Source organism: Canis lupus, chromosome 20 (genome assembly GCF_048164855.1).
Source record: "Canis lupus baileyi chromosome 20, mCanLup2.hap1, whole genome shotgun sequence".
NCBI classification, from domain to species: domain Eukaryota; kingdom Metazoa; phylum Chordata; class Mammalia; order Carnivora; family Canidae; genus Canis; species Canis lupus.
Genome location: NC_132857.1, coordinates 23,930,568 through 23,953,475, shown reverse-complemented (window position 1 = coordinate 23,953,475; position 22,908 = coordinate 23,930,568). Strand labels below are relative to the sequence as shown.

The 22,908-nt window shown below is 39.2% G+C and overlaps 2 protein-coding genes across 22 annotated transcripts in view; one reads left to right on the top strand and one right to left on the bottom strand.

The window, feature by feature from the left end:
- Nucleotides 1-105: 105 nt before the first annotated feature.
- Nucleotides 106-21,607, top strand: LOC140611767 (rho GTPase-activating protein 20-like). 16 transcript variants are annotated; one of them, XR_012012943.1, is made up of 8 exons: nt 107-347; nt 1,151-1,296; nt 4,342-4,462; nt 6,201-6,341; nt 12,733-12,908; nt 14,225-14,386; nt 18,235-18,346; nt 18,717-21,607. XR_012012943.1 is itself a non-coding variant. In XM_072788636.1 (7 exons), exons 3-7 carry the CDS (start codon nt 4,456-4,458, stop codon nt 18,774-18,776), a joined length of 546 nt encoding a protein of 181 aa, XP_072644737.1. In that variant the 5' UTR covers nt 106-347; nt 1,151-1,296; nt 4,342-4,455; the 3' UTR covers nt 18,777-21,607. The 16 variants fall into 16 exon arrangements, 3 of the variants coding, with proteins under 3 accessions (XP_072644737.1, XP_072644739.1, XP_072644738.1); XR_012012947.1 differs by lacking the exons at nt 18,235-18,346; nt 18,717-21,607 and adding exons at nt 7,341-7,452; nt 7,793-7,839 and having other exon boundaries at nt 108-347; nt 14,225-15,442; XM_072788636.1 differs by lacking the exon at nt 18,235-18,346 and having other exon boundaries at nt 106-347.
- The window catches only part of LOC140611765 (uncharacterized), a 138,148-nt gene continuing 120,417 nt past the window's right edge, over nt 5,178-22,908 (bottom strand). For 4 of the 6 annotated variants that reach the window (XR_012012941.1, XM_072788625.1, XM_072788621.1 and 1 more), the window contains one exon: nt 5,178-6,289. The gene's annotated coding sequence lies outside the window, so the exon portion shown is untranslated. Of the gene's footprint in view, nt 6,290-6,648; nt 18,513-22,908 lie in introns of those variants that run through there. The other 2 variants (XR_012012940.1, XM_072788620.1) reach the window with 1 other exon arrangement.

Below are 22,908 nucleotides of genomic sequence, written 5' to 3'. Positions count from 1 at the left end.
CTCGCCTCAGCTGCGGCCCCGCGACCACAATTCCAGGTGCCCGCCAGGACCCTTCGAGCCCCGACAGCCCGGAAGCGCCTGACCACGCCTACCCACTGCGCCTGCGCGAGGCGCCCCCTCCGGCGAGCGGGGAGACTGGCGCTGGGCGGGCCGAGAGGCTCGTCGCGCCTGCGCGAAGGCCCCGGGGAGCAGCGTCGTTACTTTCCAAACGACTGGCGGGAACCGTTGGAGGCCGTGCGGTCGCCGTCTGGTCTGCCGGGCAGCAGCGCGCTCCCTCGTCCCTAGGCCTGGCCGTGGCGCCGCAGCTCTCCCGCGAGCAGAGGCGGAAATCGTGGCCCAGTTCTTCTGTGAGTCCCCCTCCCGCAGGCCAGAGGGCGGGGACAGCTGAGGCCAGCGGCCCTGGAGGCCCGGCCGGCCCGGAGGCGGGGGCCGGGGGTGGGGGGCGGCTCTGCTCCAGCGCCCGCCTGGCTGGAGAATCTAATCTAGGCGCCTTGCTCCTGGGGGAGCGGGAAGCCCAGGTGCTGCCCGGCCTGCCTCGCGCCGCGCCCCTGCACCAGCAGCCTTGCGGGAAACTGCGGATCCCACAGGCCGCCCAGCCCGGCCGCCCGGCACCACCCCGAGCGGTGGAGCCCAGTGCACTTTGAACAGCCCATCCACCAAGCTTTGATTCCGGTACTGAGGGCGATGGGCTAGATTTAGGACCAGGCCATGCTTGTACCCTCTGATAGACTCTGGCAGGAGAAGAGGAGGGAAAAGTGAGGGAGAGGCTTGCTCTGGAGCATCCGACCGGTTAATCAATCAATTGCTAATCCAGACGCAAAAGCCTATTTCCACACCCTGTGATCACGTAACCTGAATTGGGGCTTGCATTACCCTGAGCTTGTAGTTCTACTTGGACGCTAGGTTAATGCAGTTTGGCATTTTTATTTCCGCATAAACGCAGGTATCGTGTTCTTTTGATTTAGAAGCAACATTTTTAAGGATTTTCAGTGGCACTTTTCCCCTACTCTGCTTTCAGCAAGACACGCACAAACGCACGTTTAGGCTTTTTCAGTTTGATGCCATGAATGAAACCGCAGCCACATCTAAATAGGCTTTATTTTCCAGAGTTACAAAGTGGAAATAACTTTAACATTCCTTTTGTTTTCAGCATTTGGCATCAACAGCATTTTATATCAGCGTGGCATATATCCATCTGAAACCTCTACCAGAGGGCAGAAATACGGACTCACCTTGCTTATAACAACAGATCCTGAGCTCATAAAATAATTCAATCATGTAGTGGACAAGTGAAAGGTATTTAATTGTTGAAAACCAATTTGAGTTTTGCAGGTCTTCTTGGACCCGTACTTTCTGGCATCTTGGTGTTCATTTTTCAGCTCTATACAAAGAGGTGTAGAACACTGCAATCTCAAATATAGTGATTCTCCATCGGAAGGAAGCAAATAATAAAGTGAAAGAAAGTCCACTCTTCCCTACCACATTTTGAGTGGGTTAAATATGTTGATGTTAGGAATCTGATCTGGCTTCACAAAACAATCTCTATCAACTCCTTTTGAAGTGATTTTTGCAGTTCGTGTAGCCAGGTGGAACAAGTTGGAATTTTACATAACTATGATGATGTTTATTATTGGAGAGAAATCCACTACATATTTTTAATATGATATATTTTCTATAGCTGCCTAGAGTTTAAAACCGTCATTTAAGATAAATGAAAATGAAATTGGATCCAGCCTGGGAACTAAACTTAAAAAAATACTACTAATAGAATACCCAATAAAGTTTTTTAATGTCTTACTGTCTTCATTTGTCTTTGTTAAAATCCTGCCTGTCCGTTAGCCATTTCTAACTGAACACCCCTTGTTTTTTCTTAGCTCAAGAAATTACTGAATACTTGTTGAATGGATACTTGTTCTCCATCTATTCTGTCTCTTTTTTCCCCCATGTTTTTCTCTACTTAGGATTCTCACTTCTAATTTTTCTGTGTTATAGGATGTTTCTCCCTGGCTCCTCATTTCACCTTCCAAAACTAGTTCCAAAAAAAAAAAATTACAGTAATTTTTTTATACCTGAGTCATATATATATATATATATATATATATATATATATATATATATATTTTGTTTGTTTGTTTGTTTCAAGAGGCTTTATTTTTAAAATTCTATTAATTGTGTTTTTATCATCTTCAGGGCTAAATCACCCAGGGTGATACTCAGATTACTTAGCCTGAAACATAGAAGTAACTAAGAATCTATGTCACCTTAATTTGATGAAGAAGCAAGCCCTGCCTAAGTTACTGGTTTTTAGGTTGTCTCCTTTAAGGCTACACTTAGGACATTTCACCTCAGTTGTATGTAGACCTTCCTATTTAATTTGTCCCTTTTATTTTAGTTAGAATGTAGGAATTGCTTTTCTTAGAGGCAAATTGTTCAATCTCTTTGAATCCCCATCCCTCTAGCCTTCTTAAGGAATCTACCCTAGTTCTTCTCTGGTATTTCTGGTTTCTTTGTTTTGAGATATTTTCATTGGTTTCATTTGTCTTCAGTTTTAAAAGAAAAAAATTTCCACCCACCCCAGATCTTTAAGTGACTACCTAATCTCTTCCTCTTCCGAGCAAAATTGAGACAAGGTTGGTTTTTGTCAAGGGGTCAGCAAGACTGATGGCCCATATCCAGCAAGTGGCCTATTTTTGTACTACCTGCAAACTGAGTGTTTTCAGATTTCTCAAGGCTAGTTTTTTAAAAACTACGCAAGAGACCTAGGTGGCCCACAAGTCCTAAATATTACAAGATTGTTTTTGTGTCTTAAAAAACAAAACAAAAAAAAAACTGTGTATTCTTGAGTATATTATCCCAAGTTCCAAGATTAATTCAGGGCTCATTATGAGGCCCCCTTATTATAATCTCTAAGATGACTTCTGACACATTCATAACTTTACTAACAATCTTTGTGTAGTTGACTCATAAACATACATGCAACCCAAGTCTTCTCTTTGCTCATATAGTAAGTGGCTCCCTTGATATCCACATGTGGCTAACCTAGTGATACTTGAAAACTAAATTTAAGGGGGTCCTGGCTGGCTCAGTCAGTAGAGCATGCAACTCTTGATCTTGGGTTGTAAGTTCCAGCCCCACATTGGGTGTGGAGATTACTTAGAAATAAAACCTTAGGGCAGCCCGGGTGGCTCAGCAGTTTAGCACTGCCTTCAGCCCAGGGCATGATCCTGGAGACCTGGGATCGAGTCCCACATCAGGCTCCCTGCATGGAGCCTGCTTCTCCCTCTGCCTGTATCTCTTCCTCTCTCTCTATCTGTCATGAATAAATAAATAAAATCTTTAAAAAAGAAGAAAAATAAAACCTTAAAAAAATTGTAAGCATCATGTCTCATTTCCATTCTCTTTCAATGAATGGATCAACCTTCCAACCAGTGGTATAAACCAGAAAGTTGGCAACTATCTCTGAGTATTTCCTCTTCCTTAGTCTCATAAGTATCCAATAAATCTTAACAATTTTAATCACGAAATCTCTTGACTCTACCTATACTGATCCATCTCTACCAATTTATCCTTCTATAAGCCTTCAGTACCTCTTGCTTGAATTACTAATCAATTAGCATCCCTAGATCCTCTCTTTACTTCCACTCTACTTTCCACACATCACAGCCTAAAGGATAGTTCTGAAATATAAGTTTAATCACATCACACCCTACTTCAGACACAGTAATGACTTCCCTGATTCTTGAAGTATAAGTTCTTTAATTTACCCCATGTGACCTTGTGTGGTCTGACCCCTATGTATCTTGCACAAACCGACCTTGTTCATTCTCCCTTTCTTAACTGTATTTGTATTACCCTTTCAATCCTCTGGTCAGATACTTTTCGCTTTTCAGTATTTTAGACCTGTACCCTTTTCTGTAATCTTTTGCATATTTAATGGTATTTATTTGTAGAACTGAAGTCAAGTGAGAATTCCCTGAGTCAAATTTTCCTATATTCTCTCATTGGATCACATACTGCACCTTCTTAACATTTATTACAATTAAAAATTTGCATTTATTGCTGCAGTGATTAGATTAATGCTCATCTTCTGGAATTTACCTTGGATTAGAGTATACTGCATGTTCACTACTCTGTGCTTAGCATTCAGTACTAACTACATCTGGTACGGATACTGAGAATTGGACAATGGGAACTAGGTTATTGTGAGGCAAGTTTTCTGTACAGGTTGGAGGAGTTCCAAAATACCAGTGGTAGGAATTTGCTAAGGGCAGAAAGTGAGACCTGGGAAGAGTTACTTTGTAATGCAGTGAACCAAAAAAGATGCCCTGTTCTGTATTGCAGATTGGTTATACAAGTGTTCAGTTCAGAAACTGGTGGTATTCATCTCAAATATTGAAAGCGGTGAAGTCCTTGAAAGGTGGAAGTTTGATATTGAGTGCGACAAGACTGCAAAAGATGACAGGTAAGTATGAATTAAACTGCTTCCACTTTCATAGATTTTTTTTCCAAAACTTGTTTTCTTGACTAAATGAGTTCTAACTATATTGAACTAGTTTCGTATAAGGTAGTTTGTTTCTAACTATGTTAGATCTCCCGTGGAGAAGAATAAGACTCACAAACTGTGCTCACAAAAGAGTCGTGCCTATTATGGACTTGTATAGTGTACTTTTAACATAACTGCCCTTAGTCTAAAATCCATAAATTTCACCCTTTAGTATTTATGGTGCTATATGTAAGCTACACATGATGTATTAGGTGGGCCATTTAATGGATTGTGTCAAGGTACTTTTAACCATGAAGTATTATCCTAGATTTTCTCCTAGCTTGATATGCAGCTCTACTGTATTTCATTTAACGCTATAAACTTCCTAAGACACTCTGAACTGAAGTTCTTAGATCCTCTGGATGGGAAATGCCCCCTCATTATATGCTAATTCTTAGCATTGTCCCAGGCATGCTTACCTGTAAACTCAGAACTCTCTCTCATAATGAAATGTAGTTTGTTCCTGAAGCCTTTGGTCTGTTTTAGAAAATGTTTATTTTATTTTTTAATGAATTTATTTTTTATTGGTGTTCAATTTACCAACATACAGAATAACACCCAGTGCTCATGCCGTCAAGTGCCCCCCTCAGTGCCCACCACCCAGTCACCCCCACCCCCGCCCTCCTCCCCTGCCACCACCCCTACCTAGTTCGTTTCCCAGAGTTAGGAGTATGTATGTTCTGTCTCCCTTTCTGATATTTCCCACACATTTCTTCTCCCTTCCCTTATATTCCCTTTCACTATTATTTATATTCCCCAAATGAATGAGAACATACAATGTTTGTCCTTCTCCGACTGACTTACTGCACTCAGCATAATACCCTGCAGTTCCATCCACGTTAAGCAAATGGTGGGTATTTGTCATTTCTAATGGCTGAGTAATGTTCCATTGTATACATAAACCACATCTTCTTTATCCATTCATCTTTCGATGGACATCGAGGCTCCTTCCACAGTTTGGCTATTGTGGACATTGCTTCCAGAAACATCCGGGTGCAGGTGGGTGCAGGTGTCCCGGCGTTTCATTGCATCTGCATCTCTGAAGTAAATCCCCAGAGGTGCAATTGCTGGGTCATAGGGCAGGGCTATTTTTAACTCTTTGAGGAAGCTCCACACAGTTTTCCAGAGTGGCTGCACCAGTTCACATTCCCACCAACAGTGTAAGAGGGTTCCCTTTTCTCCGCATCCTCTCCATCATTTGTGGTTTCCTGCCTTGTTAATTTTCCCAACTCTCATGGTGTAAGGTGGTATCTCATTGTGGTTTTGGTTTGTATTTCCCTGATGGCAAGTGATGCAGAGCATTTTCTCATGTGCATGTTGGCCATGTCTGTGTCTTCCTCTGTGAGATTTCTCTTCATGTCTTTTGCCCATTTCATGATTGGATTGTATGTTTCTTTGGTGTTGAGTTTAAGAAGTTCTTTATAGATCTTGGATGCTAACCCTTTTTATCTGATACATCATTTGCAAATATCTTCTCCCATTCTGTAAGTTGTCTTGTAGTTTTGTTGACTGTATCCTTTGCTGTGCAAAAGCTTCTTATCTTGATGAAGTCCCAATAGTTCATTTTTGCTTTTGTTTCTTTTGCCTTCATGGATGTATCTTGCAAGAAGTTATTGTGGCCGAGTTCAAAAAGGGTGTTCCCTGTGTTCTACTCTAGGTATACCTGGACCCAAGCTCAAGCTTGCTAATAAACCCTCGTGCGCTTGCATCGTTGTCAGCTCCTCGGTGGTTTCTTGGATTCGCAATCTTGGGCACAACAACAGTACTGATTACACTTTGCACTATATCTTGCAATTAGGTAGATGTATAATTATTACACATTACCATCGTATTACTATTCTTATACATTCATTCTTTATTCTTTTAGGTCCCTTAAAGAATCAATGGTATTCCTGGAAGCTAAAATAGATTTCATTTACATTAATGCAAGTTCTGATTAGTTAATGGAAAATAATTCTATGCAAGTTCCTGTACTGAATTATCCTTTATAGGTTTTTCACATGACTCTCTACTCTTTGTTTATTAGTATTTGTGGAGTGAAATGTAGTTCAAAAGAAGGAAGATGTTCTTCCTTTTATCTTTTCTGACTCTTTTTAAATGCAAGATTAATCATGTTACTCACTAAACATGACTTCTGAAAATCACATTTGGTCATTGAAGAACTATTTTTTTCTCTTTTATGGACTTCAATTCCCAATAGTGATGATATCTTACCATTTGCTGTGAGAAGGAAAACATAGCTGTGGTCCTAAAAGAAATTAAAAATATACTCTATTCTTGGTATATCACCATTAATGGGAATATAAATTTGTAAGAACATCGCAAAGGCATTTGTTCTATCCAAAGTATTTGTCTTGTTTACCATGATGCTGTGGGATCCATGTTAAGAGATACACACATAAATGGCCTGCACCACTATAGAGTGCTGTTGTTTTATTTGCTTGGTTTGGGTGTTTAATGAGTTAACCATCACTATCTCTAAAGTATGAAGTAGGTCAAAAAATATAAATACCTTAGAAATGAAATATAAATATGCAAGCATATGTATAGGGGGAAATGTGAAAATATTTATATTTCTAGAAATGTCTATATTTCTATAAAATGTATAAATGAACATAAAAATGTCAAACAGTAAGACTTTTAGTTCTAGAATATAAAAGTTCAGGTTTGTCATATTCTTTAGTTAGACACAAAGATATTTCTTCTCAAAGTAACACATTTATTGTAAAAATGCACTTTGGGTGTCATGTTCATCATGAGTGTTTCAGAATTTGAGACATATAAAAAATTTTTTTAGGTAATCTCTAGACCCAACGTGAGACTCAAACTTATAAACAACCCCAAGATCAAAAGTCACATGCTCCACTGACTGAACCAGCCAGGCACCCTTAAAAATTATTTTTAATGGGGTGAGTAGTTTCTATTTTCTCAACCAGATTTTCCAATATTTATTTCATAATCATATCCTTATAGATACAGTTAATTTTAATTACAAGACACTATTCTAACATTTTGCTATATGCATGAAATAGTCAATATCTCATCTTCTCAAAATGAGGTAAGTCGTCTTCCGGGACAGTCTCATACAGATTCATGGAGATGTTGGTAATCAATACAAAGAAAATTTAAATAGAGATGAGTGATTTTTCATGTCTCAAAACAGAAATTAATAAATCAGACAAATTCAGTTTTTACAAGAATGGCATAAAATAAAAAATCACAAAGGAAATATAACGATTACTCCAACAGCCCCCTGTAATCAAGCCAGTATCAGAGAAAGAAGAAAATTCTTCAAGGTAAATGTTTCACACTAAGGTTTTTTCTGTTCATTTTCTTGATGTTTATTTAGGAATCACAGCTGGGGTTTTTCACATTAACTTACATATTCTCTAAAATTGTGCCCTATGATTAGAGCTTCTATAATGATGGAATAAAGAAAGGGGCAGGGGGATCCCTGGGTGGTGTAGCAGTTTGGCACCTGCCTTTGGCTCAGGGTGCGGTCCTGGAGACCTGGGATCGAATCCCATGTCGGGCTCCCGGTACTTGGGGCCTACTTCTCCCTCTGCCTATGTCTCTGCCTCTCTCTCTCTCTCTCTCTCTCTCTCTCTGTGACTATCATAAATAAATTTAAAAAAAAAAAGAAAGGGGCATTCTGGAGACATGATAAATGCCTATTTGGAGCCACAGGACTGAATTATCTGCTTTACAGAACTCAGAGTACATTCTCTGCAAAACTCTTATTATGTAACTGACAGCATTTTGCTAATATTTTTGTCCCTTCGCTTATTTATGTAAGAACTCATTAATGTATGTGATAAAGAACTGTGTGATGCTACGTTGTCCTACAATGCAGTATAGGAAAGGGTCTTTTCTGGAATACAAACTCAATGGTATTTTCTTTACAATTCAGTTCATTTTGTAACATATTACATATTATATACGAAGTACCTACTATGTGAGAAGTATAAGACCCTGTGTTTGACCCTACAAGGGATGGGATATAACAAGATAAATATGACTTAATCCAACAAAATTACAATCTCCTTTTTTTAAAAGATTTTATTTATTTATTTATTAATGAGAGACACACACAGAGAGAGAGGCAGAGATACAGGCAGAGGGAGAAGCAGGCTCCACGCAGGGAGCCCGACATGGGACTCGATTCTGGGTCTCCAGGATCAGGCCCTGGGCCGAAGGCGGCGCTAAACTGCTAAGCCACCCGGGCTGCCCAAATTACAATCTCATAAAGAAAACAGGACATGTAGCATTAGTTACTCTACTATAATCTCCCCCACAAAAGTGTCACGGGAATGATTTAAACATGGAGTAGACATATAGAGGACAGAGATAATTTCTTAATAGAGAAGGCTGAGGGAAAAGATATTTGATCCCATGACTTAGGTAGCAGTCACAATACTTTCAATCCAAATATCAGGCATACACTAAAAAAGTTGGTACAGGCTTGGTTTCATAGTTTTTGGTCAATGGCATCATAACTCATTAGCATCTGCTAACACATCAGAAATCCCCCCATGGTCTCCCTCAGCAGTCCTCCATTTATTGTCCTCTTCATCCCTACTCCTGGACCTCTTCCACAAGGCTTCCATGGCACAGAAGACTCTGGGATCATCCCAACCCTCTCTGCTTAGACACACACAACTGCCTCCTAGGAGTCCCAGTGGGAACAGGGACAGTCCTTTTTTGACTTCTCTATTCTTTAGAGTCCTCTAAATTTTTCTGCAGCTGTGATCACCTCTTACCTTTAGGGGACACTACTTTGAGGTAAAAAGATTTTGTGGGAAAGATCCACAGTGGTGTGCACAAATGTATAACATATTGAAAAATGGCTAAGATGTTGCCATGCTGATGGATGCCTGGGTGGCTCGGTGTTTGAGCATCTGCCTTTGGCTCAGGGCATGATCCCAGGGCCCTGGGATCAAGTCCTGCATTGGGCCCCCTGTGAGGAGCCTGCTTCTCCCTCGGCCTCTGTCTCTGCCTCTCTCTCTATGTGTGTCTTATGAATAAATATATAAAATCTTTTTTTTAAAAGGATTTTGCCATGCTGAGATGACAGAATGAACTACTCTTTATATATTGCAATTAGGAAAGTTTAGAGGCCAGTTTCAAAGTGCCACCTCAAAAAATGGGCTGGGGGTAGGGGTACTTTGTCTGGTTTGTCTGGGTGAAAGGAGAAGTAACAGGAGTGACTCAGTCAACATTCTGCCCATAGTGAAGTCATGTACCACAACATAGTAGAACAGCCATTCACTCATTCTTCCTTCCATGAACCCAATACATCTAACATATATGTATCTTATGCTCTATCCAAGTACATGTGTCTTTGAGGTCAAGCCTAATTCATCTGTGAATCCTCAGCACCTAGTTGAAATGATGGGGATATATAATAAATTAATGATATACATTGATGATATATACTGAATTATGGTATTAAAGAGTAAATCAATCAGTACTTGGAAGGAAAGATTAAAGGAAGACTACACAGTTATGATAATGTTGCTTTCCATGTTCTCTATTTCATTTTATCCACCTCATCAACTGATTATGCTGGAAAGTTTTCACAAGGATTTAAGTGCAGAATATGTAATGGACACTGACATCATTGATCTTGTATCTTAAAAAGTATAAAAGCCAGGTTATAATATTAAGTCTGTATGAATCAGGTACCAGTAACATTTAAATGTATAACACTTTTGCTAGAGTTAGCAGTGGATGGGCCCTTAAAAGATCATTATAATAAAGTGTTCCTTATGTACATCTAGAAGCACCCAAGAGTTAATTTTTTAAGAGAACCTACTATTGAGGAGCTCATGTACTCACCTACCATGATTCCCCACTATTTATAAGATAACATCTAAATTACTAGTGAAGCATTTAAAGACCACAGATACATAACATGACCTCAACTCCCCCACTACTCCTGTACATATTTTCTGATCTAATCAAACATATGTTACACATTGCAATTTTCTACCTCTGTTTATTTACACATGGCTCTCTTCTGTTCTCTCCTCCCTTTTACTGAAACAGAAATGTATCATATCCTTCAAAGTTCAGCACACAGCCCATCTCCATCAGGAACATTTTGCTGACTATGCCTCTTCCAAACCCTAAAAAAACACTTGTTATCATTAATGACTATTTGGTATTCAGTAAATCATGTGCATGCATGTATCTGTGCATGTGTGGTTTGTGTATTTAAATGCAGCTATCTTCTCTCCCAAGTCAGGCTGGAAATTGCTATCTGACAAAATATATTTCACTGATTTTTAAATATCCATATCACCCAACAGGTTATTTTTCAATTAGTTCATTGGTGATTATGATCATAGTTTTATTTTTTCGATTTAAAAATATTTTATTATTTATTTATTTATTTATTTATTTATTATTTATTTATTTATTTTAGAGAGAGAGAGAGAGAGAGTGGAGGGAGGGAAGGAAGGAGAGGGAGAGAGAAAATCTTGAAACAGGTTCAATGCTGACTGCCTAGCCCAATGTGAGGTTCAATCCCAGGATCCTGAGATCATGACCCAAGTCGCAATTGAGAGTTGGCCACTTAACTGACTGAATCACCCAGGCACCCCATGATGGTAGTTTTAAATGTAAATTAAGAAAAATATCAGAAATCCATATTATCAGAAATCCGATATTTTCTTTGATAATTTAAAAAACATAAATAAGTAAATACAATTAAGTACATTAATCACTCTGAACTTTAACTCATCTTGAGTCCCCTGTTTCTTCACTCTGATCTCCCTAATTTACTTTTACTTTCTGAATACCACACTAACAAATACAAGGTTTTATCTGGAAGGCAAATGGGTAAATTCTAGTTTTTTCAAGCAGAAGAAATGTATGGTATCCATGTGTTTCAGTGAAAAATAACCTATAGGTGTAATTAAGTGCATTAACTGTTAGCATAATTTATGGACCAGAGTTGTCAAAAAGAAGGCACTGGGGCTAAAATAAGAACATAGAATCTTAGTTATGAACATTGATTTTTTTAATCGTACAGCCCTGAATTTCAATCCTATTCTAGATTATTTACCATGTGAATTTGGAAAAGTTTTAAAATCTATTTAAGGGACACCTGGGTGGCTCAGCTGTTGAACGTCTGCCTTTGGCTCAAGGTGTGATCCCCGAGTTCCCGGATCGAGTCCCACATCAGGCTCTTTGCCCAGAGCCTGCTTCTTCCTCTGCCTATGTCTCTGCCTCTCTCTGTGTTTTTTCATGAATAAATAAGTAAATAAAAAAAATAAATAAATCTTGTTGCTTATGAGTCTTCAAGATTTAGCTTTCTAGGAAACAAAAAAGATTCATGGCATAGAGTCGAAGATTTCGGTGGCAATCCCATGGGAAAAGCCCCAAACCACTGGGGAGGTACATGGGATATCTGCACCATTTCCTGCATGGAAACCAAAAGGAAGCAGAAATTTCTCACAGAATAATGAGCTGACATGTCTAAGAAAGAAGGGGCCCTCTATGTCCATGCAGAGTTGCTTATACCTCAACATGGAACAGATCAGTTAGTAAATGTATTTCAATCAGTCCCAGAATAGTATGGAAGAAATAGAAAGCCACTGCGATTGAGAGACATGCCTCAGCAACAGGTGTACAGACCAATTTCCCACGGTCAGATAGCAGTCTGGACACCTCAGCGGCTATTAGTATACATCAATGACACAGAACAATCAGATAAGTGCCACTTCACCATTTTACAGCCTCTGCAGCACCAAAAGACTCCAGAACATAGACACACTCATGGGGGCAATTAAGAAATCCTAAATCTCTAGCAGTCTTGGAACAGAGAATCAAACTAGACATCAAGTGAGCTATTTAGAACTACAGAACTGTACATTTCTTACATATGCCAGTGTATAGACGGAGATTGCTATCAGTGTAGATAGAATATATGATCCATGCATTGTTTTCCCATTCCCAGAAAGGCTTCCCCTGTCAAATAGGTTTGGAAAATTCATACTTTCCCTTTGAAAGTCAAATGCCCCAATTTTTTTTCCATATATATTTGACATTACTTGACCCTTTTGAAGTGACCCCATTAATTCATCATCCTGGGAACATTTACACTACATGAACATGCTGTATATTGGCCATGGTGAAAATAAGGCTAAGTGAATTAAAATACACTAATCAGCCTTCTTCCTTAGATACAGGCCACAAGACCATGAAAAGCAGTACTTTCAGAAACTCGGCCTTTTGGCGGTGCGCTGGCACTTGCCAAAACAACCAGTGCACTACTGCACCGTCGGCAAAACCAGGACAGCTCTTTGGAGTTTCCCTCATGGATGTCTATGATAATGACAACTTGCCCTTCCCAATTCTGGTAGGTCTCAGTTTGGTCTTTTATTGCCTCCCTGAGGAGAAGAAACTCGGAGAGGCCAAGTGTTTTCATACAAACCTACCCCCAAATATGGAAATTATTAGACAGCCCCTGGCTGTGGCTGAGAAGCCTTGGTAGTATCATTTGATTTAGCCACTGCAGAGTCATGAGGCCAATACATCAGGACAACTTTTTGTCCATTCCACTTGTTTCCATAGAGACCCATGTAGGCCTGTTCAGATCAGTCAAAATGGACTCTGTGTGCATGAATCATCTTCACATTTTCCCATTGTTTTCTGAACTCACAGTAGACTCCAGTCTCCTTCAACTGAGTCTACTTAATCTAACAACAGAAAACATCTTACCTAAGCATAAAGACTCATCCTACGGCAAATATGAATCCATTAATCCTAACAGTATATGTTAAATGACAGCCACAGAGTTTGACCTGTGTTATCTCAAATCGGTCTACTGAATTGATACTGTGGAAATTTACAAAGTACCCAGTACCTCTGAAAGCACTACACTAGATTTGGGAATGTTATGCTAGGTGTGAAGACATATACCACGTTAGTTACATGCTAGCTACTACCCCGGTCCTTGTATCACAGCAATTTTGGGGGTAGCTAGAACTATCATCCTCCACACTTTACAAATGAATTAGAAATGTTTCAGTACAGTTCGCATGTGCCCCAGGTCACACAATAGAATAGAAGGATAATAGATTTCCGATCCCTTGGTCTTTCTGACTCCAGCCCTTATTATCTTTCTACACTGTAGGGAGAGGACATGACGATAGAGCAAAGGACAGTGAAAGACTCAAGAAGGAAATGTAATTGGAGAATAAGAAGAGAGCATTTGAGCTTGATTTTAATAGAGGAAAGGAAATAGAGGTAGTAGGAATGCAGCATGCAATCACTTAAAGACGAATCAACAAATGGGAAATGAGTATGGCAAAAAGATTTCCATACTTGGGGGAAGAGCATCTATGGAAGGGATAAGGAGAAAAGACTGGTAAAGTAGGAGACAGGCAAGGATTCCACAAAGGCCTTGAAACATGGAGTTTGATTTAAAAGGGTAAATACAATGAAAAAAATCAAATTAAAATAAGTGATTACAATGTTTCAGTGTATGACTGTAAGGTGGATTTTTGGGTAGAAACTATAGAGAGACATTGACTAAAGAATCTAAATTGACTTTAGTCCCCCCAGCTGTAAAACCACATATTGTCACATTCCCTAGGTCTTTCAAAAAGGAAGCAAGCTTTTGCTCTGGGATTGGGATATGAAATGCCATATACTATTCTTCTTTTCCTACAGGATATGCTTTCATTTATCAATCAGAAAGGACCACTCACGAAAGGCATCTTCAGAAAATCAGGAAGTAGAAAATCATGCAGAATCCTAAAGGAGAAACTAAATTCTGGGGACAGAGTGAACTTGGACAGCGAATCTGTTCTTGTGGTAGCATCTGTTTTAAAGGTGGGGAAAGTTCTAGCTTTATCCACACATGAGTAGCTCAAGTGGTGATTGGTGTCTTTCAATCATGATTTTCCAAGAACCATCATAGGCATAACTGATTAAGAATTTGACACACTGGAAAACACTTCATGAAATCAAAATTTAAGGAAGATACTGTAGGAGTTAAAAGCCCCATACATTAGAAATACTTTGTTTTTACCACACACCCCCACCTGAAGGCTCCATGCAGAATACTAATACTAATATGACTACTAGTAATAATAAGAAATTTCAAAATATCCACTGGCACATACATAATGTTCACCAAAGCAAACATCCTGCTTTTGATGACTTCCTCACCACCCTCCTAATGAAGGCAGTTTCCAAAAGAAAAATCATATGAAACATTTGAAAATAGACATAGAAGTTCACAATAGTAAGCAAATGTTTACTTTATCAGGAATCCAAAAAGGCTCAGTGAGGTGACCAAATCATTCTTAACCATCATTGTCTCCTGTTTCTTAGTGCCTTTTACTTTATAAGTCATGGAGGAAAGATTTTGCCATTTGTGTCTGCTTTCACCACATCCTAAGCATCCTTTAGTTAATATTTGTGATGTCCAGCCCACCATCCAAAGTGATAACAACATGGCAACCAGCTCTTGCTACATGCCTCTTTTGATAAATCTAACTTTTGAAGTAGGTGCAACGGACAAAAGTAGTTTGGAATTCTGAAAATTCAATGGATCGACTCAAGAAATAGATTAATTTCGAAATTATATACCTAAATCACAGATATCCCATTGTATTGCTAAAATGGTAATGGAGAAAGAAGTGAGAACTAAAACAAAGAATTTAATCCATCTACCTTGGTACATGCTAACAGCTCTAAACAAAACTATGGTAATGCAGTAATGATGACACTCTTAGAATCAAGATCATATTTGGTCCTTCCTTGTCACATTTGGTCTTTCCTTCTCCGCCATTACTGTTCAACTATACAATAAATAGCAATACTCCCTGACCACTACTACACTGGGCTACAGTAAAACACACCACTATATATATATATATATATATATATATATATATATATATATATATATATATGGATCAAGAGACAGGGGAAAGAATGATGATACATTAGGTACTCGGGTAACATGATAAGTGTAGCCCTCTTTAAGGTGCACACATGGAATTGATGCTTCTAGCAAGACTTAGTAGGGTCTTTTCTATTTCCATGTTATAAGCACAGACTAGGAAGATGGTGACCACATGTGCATAGAGTTCTTACACATTTCAAAAGTTTTCCCTTCCTAAAGTTGACTAATCTTTGTGGGGAATCAGACTCTGCAACCTTGGCCTGAATAGTATCATGTCAAACTATCTGGAGAATTGGCCTACACTAGAAATGAATATATCCTCAGGACCATCATGAGTTTGCCATTAGACCGTCTACTTTTATACAGTTAAAGAAAGGAAGAATGAAGCAGTTATGAGAGTAGCTTTTGTAATAGTTTGCAAAAAAGTACACAAAAGAGTAAGTGCCATATGATGGAAGGGAGCTTTGTCTTCCTTTCCACTGAAGCCTAGGCTCTGCTTTGATGCTTTCATTTTTGTTGGAGAAAATCTACTCTCCTGCTTTTGCATGTGCAAGTAAATGGATAGTTAGAGCTGAGCTCTGTGTGGGTCACAGTTTGAGTATCTATGAAGGAAGTAGGGACTGAAGTGAAGTTTCAACTCAGTGTTTTCTCTGTAAAACTTCCAATATATATTTTCTATTTTATATCTATGTTTGTTTGTATATATCTTTTTTTTATCTACATAAGGATTTTCTTCGAAATATCCAAGGATGTATATTTTCATTCTACCTTTATGATAAATGGCTTGGCGTTATTGATGAATTGACTGAGGAGGAGAAAATAAATGCAGCCCAAAGGCAATGATGCAATAATTGCTCTAATCTGGTCATGTCTCAGAAATACAGCCAATATGCTATTAGGAAAATATTGTCTTACTTTTTGCCACTTTGTCCACTAAAATACCGATCAATGCCAAAGAGTTTTAATTCTTCACACCTGTGGAGGCCAGTTTCAGAATACAGGCAAGCCTCATGGCTATTATTGCTCTTCACCTGACCTTATTAATGTGGAATCCTTAGCCATTGTACACCTTCTGAATATATGAAACTGGTAGACAAAACTCAGTGGCCTAAGAGAGATCCTAGAGCATCAACAGCCCATGGTATAACCTTATGTTTGTCAAACATTTAACCAGAGAGGGTTAGCCCAGAAATCGAATTCAGTGAAACATTTTCGTATACATTCATGCCTGGAACTCTGCTACAGCGGGTTGTGTACTAGATCTAGAGAGATGTTCTCTGTTCTCTGTCTCTATGCTTCCAGCTTCCTAAGTGCAATGACTTGCCTTATTCAGAAGTGCATCTTTCTGACTTTAGGCTTCTAGCCCAGCTACCAAAAGCGAATGTTGTTCTCTTGTGATACCTTTTTGGGGTGTTATACAACATTAAGCAATGAACCTCATCCAATCAGATGACAGCTTTTATTTTATCACTGCATATAGCCCCAAGCATTCTTTGTCTGCCTAATTCCTGGAGCTTGGAATTGTAAGACAACTTCATAAAAAAAGGTAGAGAGAGCTCTCATTTGTGTCCTCTGGGGTTTAGAATCCATGCTTTGAATCTGAAATGTGTGGTAGTAAATTGGATGGATCAGTACTGAAAAGAGCACATCTTCATAGGCCTCCTTGGAATGGCAGAGTTCGTTATCCTACTCTGGTGGAAATTGGGAAGGGGTGTTGTTAAAGTGGTAAATGCAGAGCAGTTGAGTCGCTTCCTTCCCATCCAAGATATTTAATACTAGACTGACTAAACAAAAGAGAGAGAAGAGTGGTGTGATATGGTAGGAAAGAACCTGGGCTCTGGAGTTTGACAAGCCAAGGTTAAACTCTCAGCCTGATCCTTGAGCGGGGAACTTGTAACCTTGGGCAAAGCCATGGCTCCTCATGACACAGTGGTAACAACACCCAGCTCCTCTGGTCATTACTGGCAGATTCTAGTTGGCTCGGGCACTATGAGCACCCATGGCTCCAAACACATTGGCCTTGCTCTGCAAGTTGTGGCTCATTTAGAAAAATACTTGGCTACTCTTTTGCCTCTGCTACATCAGACAGAAACTACTAGAGTATTCCAGGAATTCCTAATGTAGTCACACCTGCCTAATAAGATGACAGCTTTATCCCAAGCTCATGTCTAGAGCCAGCATTAGGCAAAGCAAGACATGAGAAGGGACTGCTGTTAGATAGACAGACATGTTTTCTCTCCAGCCATGTGAGATTTTCCTCAAGAAACAAACAAAAAAAAAACCTATGATAATCTCCACCTTCCAACTAAGATACTTCCTCATTTAAGAAATGGATTTCATAAGTTTTTGTCTATGGTTTACATATTTAAATAAGACATTATACATAAGTTACAATCCAATATAAACTGGAAACGAAAATTTGAAAAATAAGTAAAGTTTAATAAAGTAGGTTACTTTGAAAACCATCCTAGTTTTAAAAATGTAACCATTGATATCACAAAGTTAGCTATTAAACTAGGCCACAAATTAGAACTTTAGCCCACTGACTAGTAGTATTTTAAAATCTGTACCGAAAGTACACTGTAAAGTATCACTCTATTTTATTTTTCTTAGGGAACTCAGGTTTCTATATATTTTTTTATCAACTCTGCATTCTTCTTAGAAGTCTTTCACATTATTGGTTAGATCCAAGATTTATAAACAAAATGTGACTTATAGCTATGCCATATAAAAAAGAGCACCCCTTTGTGGACTTTTTGCATTACAGGCTTGTCTTGTACACTTTTTGATTGAAAATTGCCTCTAGATATTTGGAGAAGACATCACTTCTCTCTTGGGAGAGAATTCAATGAGTTGTGATAACAATGAGAAGGCTGCAGGTACTGTGAATAATTTAATTGGCTTTGGCCAGATGCAGACAGTAAGGTTGCTGGGGGTCATGGTAGATACTTAGCCCCGTTTTGGAGCCCAGAGCATCCCCAGGGCAATAATTCCCAGCTGCTCCTTCTTCCGAAGGCTGGCTCACAGTTCAAGGGAGGTTTCATACTGTTGGAGAACAAAGAAAGCATAGAAACTTCAAAAAGTTTCTAGCTGTATTAGGAGATAGCATGGTATGTTAGAGTGTTTGGGAATTTTTTTAAACACAGTTTTAAATGGATCTCACATATATATTATATATGTAGTTAAGCATATAATGCATAATTTTGTATTTCTATTTGTAATATATAAATGTGTTTTGTTTGAAACTAGAGCGCAAGGCTTTATTCCTCCTCCCTCCTCGTTTGGCTCAGTGGTCTTGAGGTACCATAGGATTCCAGTGCTCTTTAAAATGAGTTGAAAAGAACCAACATCATTGAGTAAAAAGGACCTGACTTGACTTCAAACCACCTCTCCAGAGTACAAACTCCAGTGCTCCCATTAATCAGCTATATGACATTTGACCTATTACTCAAGCTCAGTATCAGTTTATTCATCCCTAACATGTGGATAAAAATAATGTCTAAATCTCAGATATGCTGTAAAGATTAAATAAGATAATGGATGTAAAATACGTTTCTAATAAAGTAATTAATAGAACTAGGAGAAGTTCCCCTGAGACTAGAGTGAGTATTATTGGAGCCTAGCTGACCACAGCTCTCTGGCAACACCCCATTTTGTAAAACAGAGTTTAGATTCAGAACCTGGAGACACATATCATAAATCCCTCCATAGTTTTGACATCTGCATTTTATGACACATACCTCATTGTGTTGAGGAAATCTTTAGGGTAACCCACGTCATTAGGTATTAAGATTAGTCTTGTGTCATGTCTGAGAATATGTTGGTATAAGACAAGTGTTTGTTTTTCATCAGTGACATAAAAACAAACTGCTGAATCCAAGCCACTGAGAGTGATAGTGATTTCCAAAAAGGCAAAACTGTAGAATGCTACAAAGTACCCATCTGGCATGGGTCCATCCATCTACATGTCTACAGTTTACTAAGTCACTGAAGACTGGAATCTCCATAATGACGCTTGACGTTTCCTCTTTCTTTATTTTTCCAATGAATGATAAATGAACCCCATCCAACACCCAGCTATTTCCATTTAACGTTTTTTCCTTGGTCCCATATATTCATATTGAGGAAATCTTCCCACAAAATATCTCCTTTTTCTTCAATGCCTACCATATCCTATTACATATTTTTTGTATTGTATTTTAATGTATTGTATTGTACTGTACTGTATTGTGTTGTATGTTTTTATATGGATAATAAAAATCATTCCATAACTCAGTAGGTTAGACAACTATTTAACTTGGTTATGATTCACATAACACTTCACTGAAGGCTCAATTGAGGTCACTTGTGCAGTGACCTAATACTCTAGTTAGCCTGCAGCTCATCTGGAGCTAACCTAGGTGTCTGTCTATTGGAGCTGGCTCTCAATTGGTCCTCATGTCTTCCATAAGGTAACTTCTCCTCCTTTCATAGGGTGGAGGAAGAGTTCCCAGAACCAAAAGAGACTTTTCAAGAGTTAATGTTTGAGAGGACTGTGCAAAGGACCATGCCAAAGATGGTGGTTTACAAGATGAGGAAGCATTATTTCTTGAGACCACACATCATAAAACTCATGGCAGCACCACTACTACACATACCCTCTCTTCACTGGCTTTTAATCCTCAGTTCTCTACAACAGCATTTCCTAAGGGGTATTCCAAGTATGGTAGGAAGTATCTTTGAAGTACTAACTCATTTTTTTACCTCAGGTATTCCGTCCCTCATCCTTCTTCCCATCTTAAGCTGCCTTAAGAGACAACTAAATCACCTCCTCAGGGAATAGAAGAGGAGAATATGAGGAAAAGGAAGCTCTTTGTTGCTTATAAGTCTTAAAGATTTAGCTTTCTAGGAACCAAAAATGATTCATGGCATAGAGTAGAAGATTTTGGTGGCAAACTCATGGGAAAAGCTCAAAACCACTAGGCAGGTACATAGGATATCTGCACCATTTCCTGCATGGAAACCAAAAGGAAGCAGATATTCCTCACAGAATAGCGAGCTGACATGTCTAAGAAATATGGCCCTCTATGTCCACACAGAGTTTCTTATACCTCAACATGGAACAGATCGGTTAGTAAAAGTATCTCCATCAGTCACAGAATAGTATGGAAGAAACAGAAATCCACTGGGTTTGAAAGACATGCCTCATCAACAGGCACACAGACCAATTTCCCAGGTCAAGAGAGCAGTGCCGACACCTCAATGGCCATTAGTGTACATCAATGACACAGAGCAACCAGATAAGTGCCACTTCACCATTTTACAGCCTCCCTGGCACTAGAAGACTCCAGATCATAGACACACTCATGGGGGCAATTAAGAAATCCTAAAACTCTAGCAGTCTTGGAACAGAGAACCAAACTAGACATCAAGTGAGCTGTTTAGAACTACAGAAGTGTAGGTTTCTTACATATGCCAGTGTATAGACAGAGATTGGTATCTGTGCATATAGAATATATGATCCATGCATTGTTTTCCCATTCCCAGAAATGTTCCATTGTCAAATTGCTTTGGAAAATTCATACTTTCCTTTTGAAAGTCAAATGCCCCAAATTTTTCCACATTTATTTGACATTATTTGACTTTTTTGAAGTGACCCCAAAAATTAATCATCCTGGGGCCATTTATTGCCTTGTGCTGAGTAGAATATTATATATTTAGTTTAAGAGTCATAGGCAGCATCATTTATGTTAAAGTTGAGGAAACCGAAGCTTTAAAATGCTGAGCTTCCTAAGTGGCAGGACCAGGATGCTTCTGGTGGAGTGCTGGCACCCACATGAGTGGAGGTGGTGATGCACTCACTACATTCCAAAAAAGCCAAGAGGCCAGGTGTTTAAGGTCATTTGGTGAAATGTTGCTCATCTCTTTATCCTTCAACAGCTTGGCTCATCTGTTGACTTTTAAGGAATTCACTTATTTAAGCAATGTTAAGGTATCTTCAAAGGGAAACATTCATAGCTGACCACTCAAAACTCTGAATTAAGCTTTTCACTGCTGATCACCTTTTCTTTGGAAAGCTCTTCCTTTGATAGGGAATGTTGAGTAATTAAAAATCATCTCTGGAAACTGGTGGTAAATAAATGCATTTATAACCTCTCATTGTTTTGCTTTTTCGATGTTTTCTTTCAAGCCTTGTACTTGTGTGTAGATGTATATATACATGTATGTTTGAGTGTGTGTATGAGGAATTGTGTTTCCACAGTTCATTGTGGTTTAGGCTCTTTTCAGTAAATGTTAAACATATTTAACCGAAAACATCATCTCTGGGTGGGTTGGTGGGATATGACAAGAAAACACAGCCACCACATAGCCAGCATGTGATGACAACTTCCCAAGGACCCTGGCTGCAGATAGTCATCCTTGAAGATGACCCAGAGCAGAGGAACCAGAGAAGTATGGCTCAGGCAAATTGTGTCACGAGAGGCAGATCCTCTGCATGGGAGAAACTTGAGCACTGAGAAAGCCAAAGAGGATATCTGAGGCTGAGGGGAGTTGAGCTGTGAAAGCCTATGATTAGCAAACTCAGCTTGATTTGAATACTAAATCCTTCTAGCTTTTAAAATGAGATCTGACACCTGAACCCACTGATCACACCAGTAGAAAACACATCTACAGGTTCAGTGCCTCCTGATGCAGTGTAATCGACAGTAACTGATGGCACAGGAAATACTGACCTTGAGTGTGATCGAGTCTCTAGGTTTAACCATCAGTCTGAAGGATATGGGCAAGAAGTCATCAACACCATGAGGATGGTATTAGCCAACAACAGAACGTGGAGAATTCTATACAACAAATGACTCAGTTTCCCTCGTCTAGCCACTACAATGAACACGCTGTATAATAGCAATGGTGGAAACAAGGCTAAGTGAATTAAAATACACTAATCTCCCTTTTTCCTTAGATTCAGGCCAGAAAACCATTAAAATTAGTGCTTTCAGAAACTCGGCCTTTTGGCGGTGCGCTGGCACTTGAAGAACAACCAGTGCACAACTGCACCTTCTGCAAAACCCAGACAGCTCTTTTGAGTTTCCCTCATTGATATCTGTGATAATGACAACTTGCCCTTCCCAAATCTGGTAGGTTTCAGTTTGGTCTTTTATTGCCTTCCTGAGGAGGGGGAACTCGGAGAGGCCAAGTGTTTTCATGTAAACCTACACCCAAATGGAGAAATCATTGGACAGCCCCTGCTGTGGCTGAGAGGCTTTCGTAGTGTCATTTGATTTAGGTACTGCAGAGTCATGAGGCTAATACAACAGGACAAATTTTTGTCCATTCCACTTGTTTCCACAGAGACCTATGTAGCGCTGTTCAGATCAGTCAAAATAGACTGAGTACATGAATCATCTTCAATTCTGCCATTGTCTTCCTGAACTCACAGTAGTTTCAGGTCTCCTTCAACTGA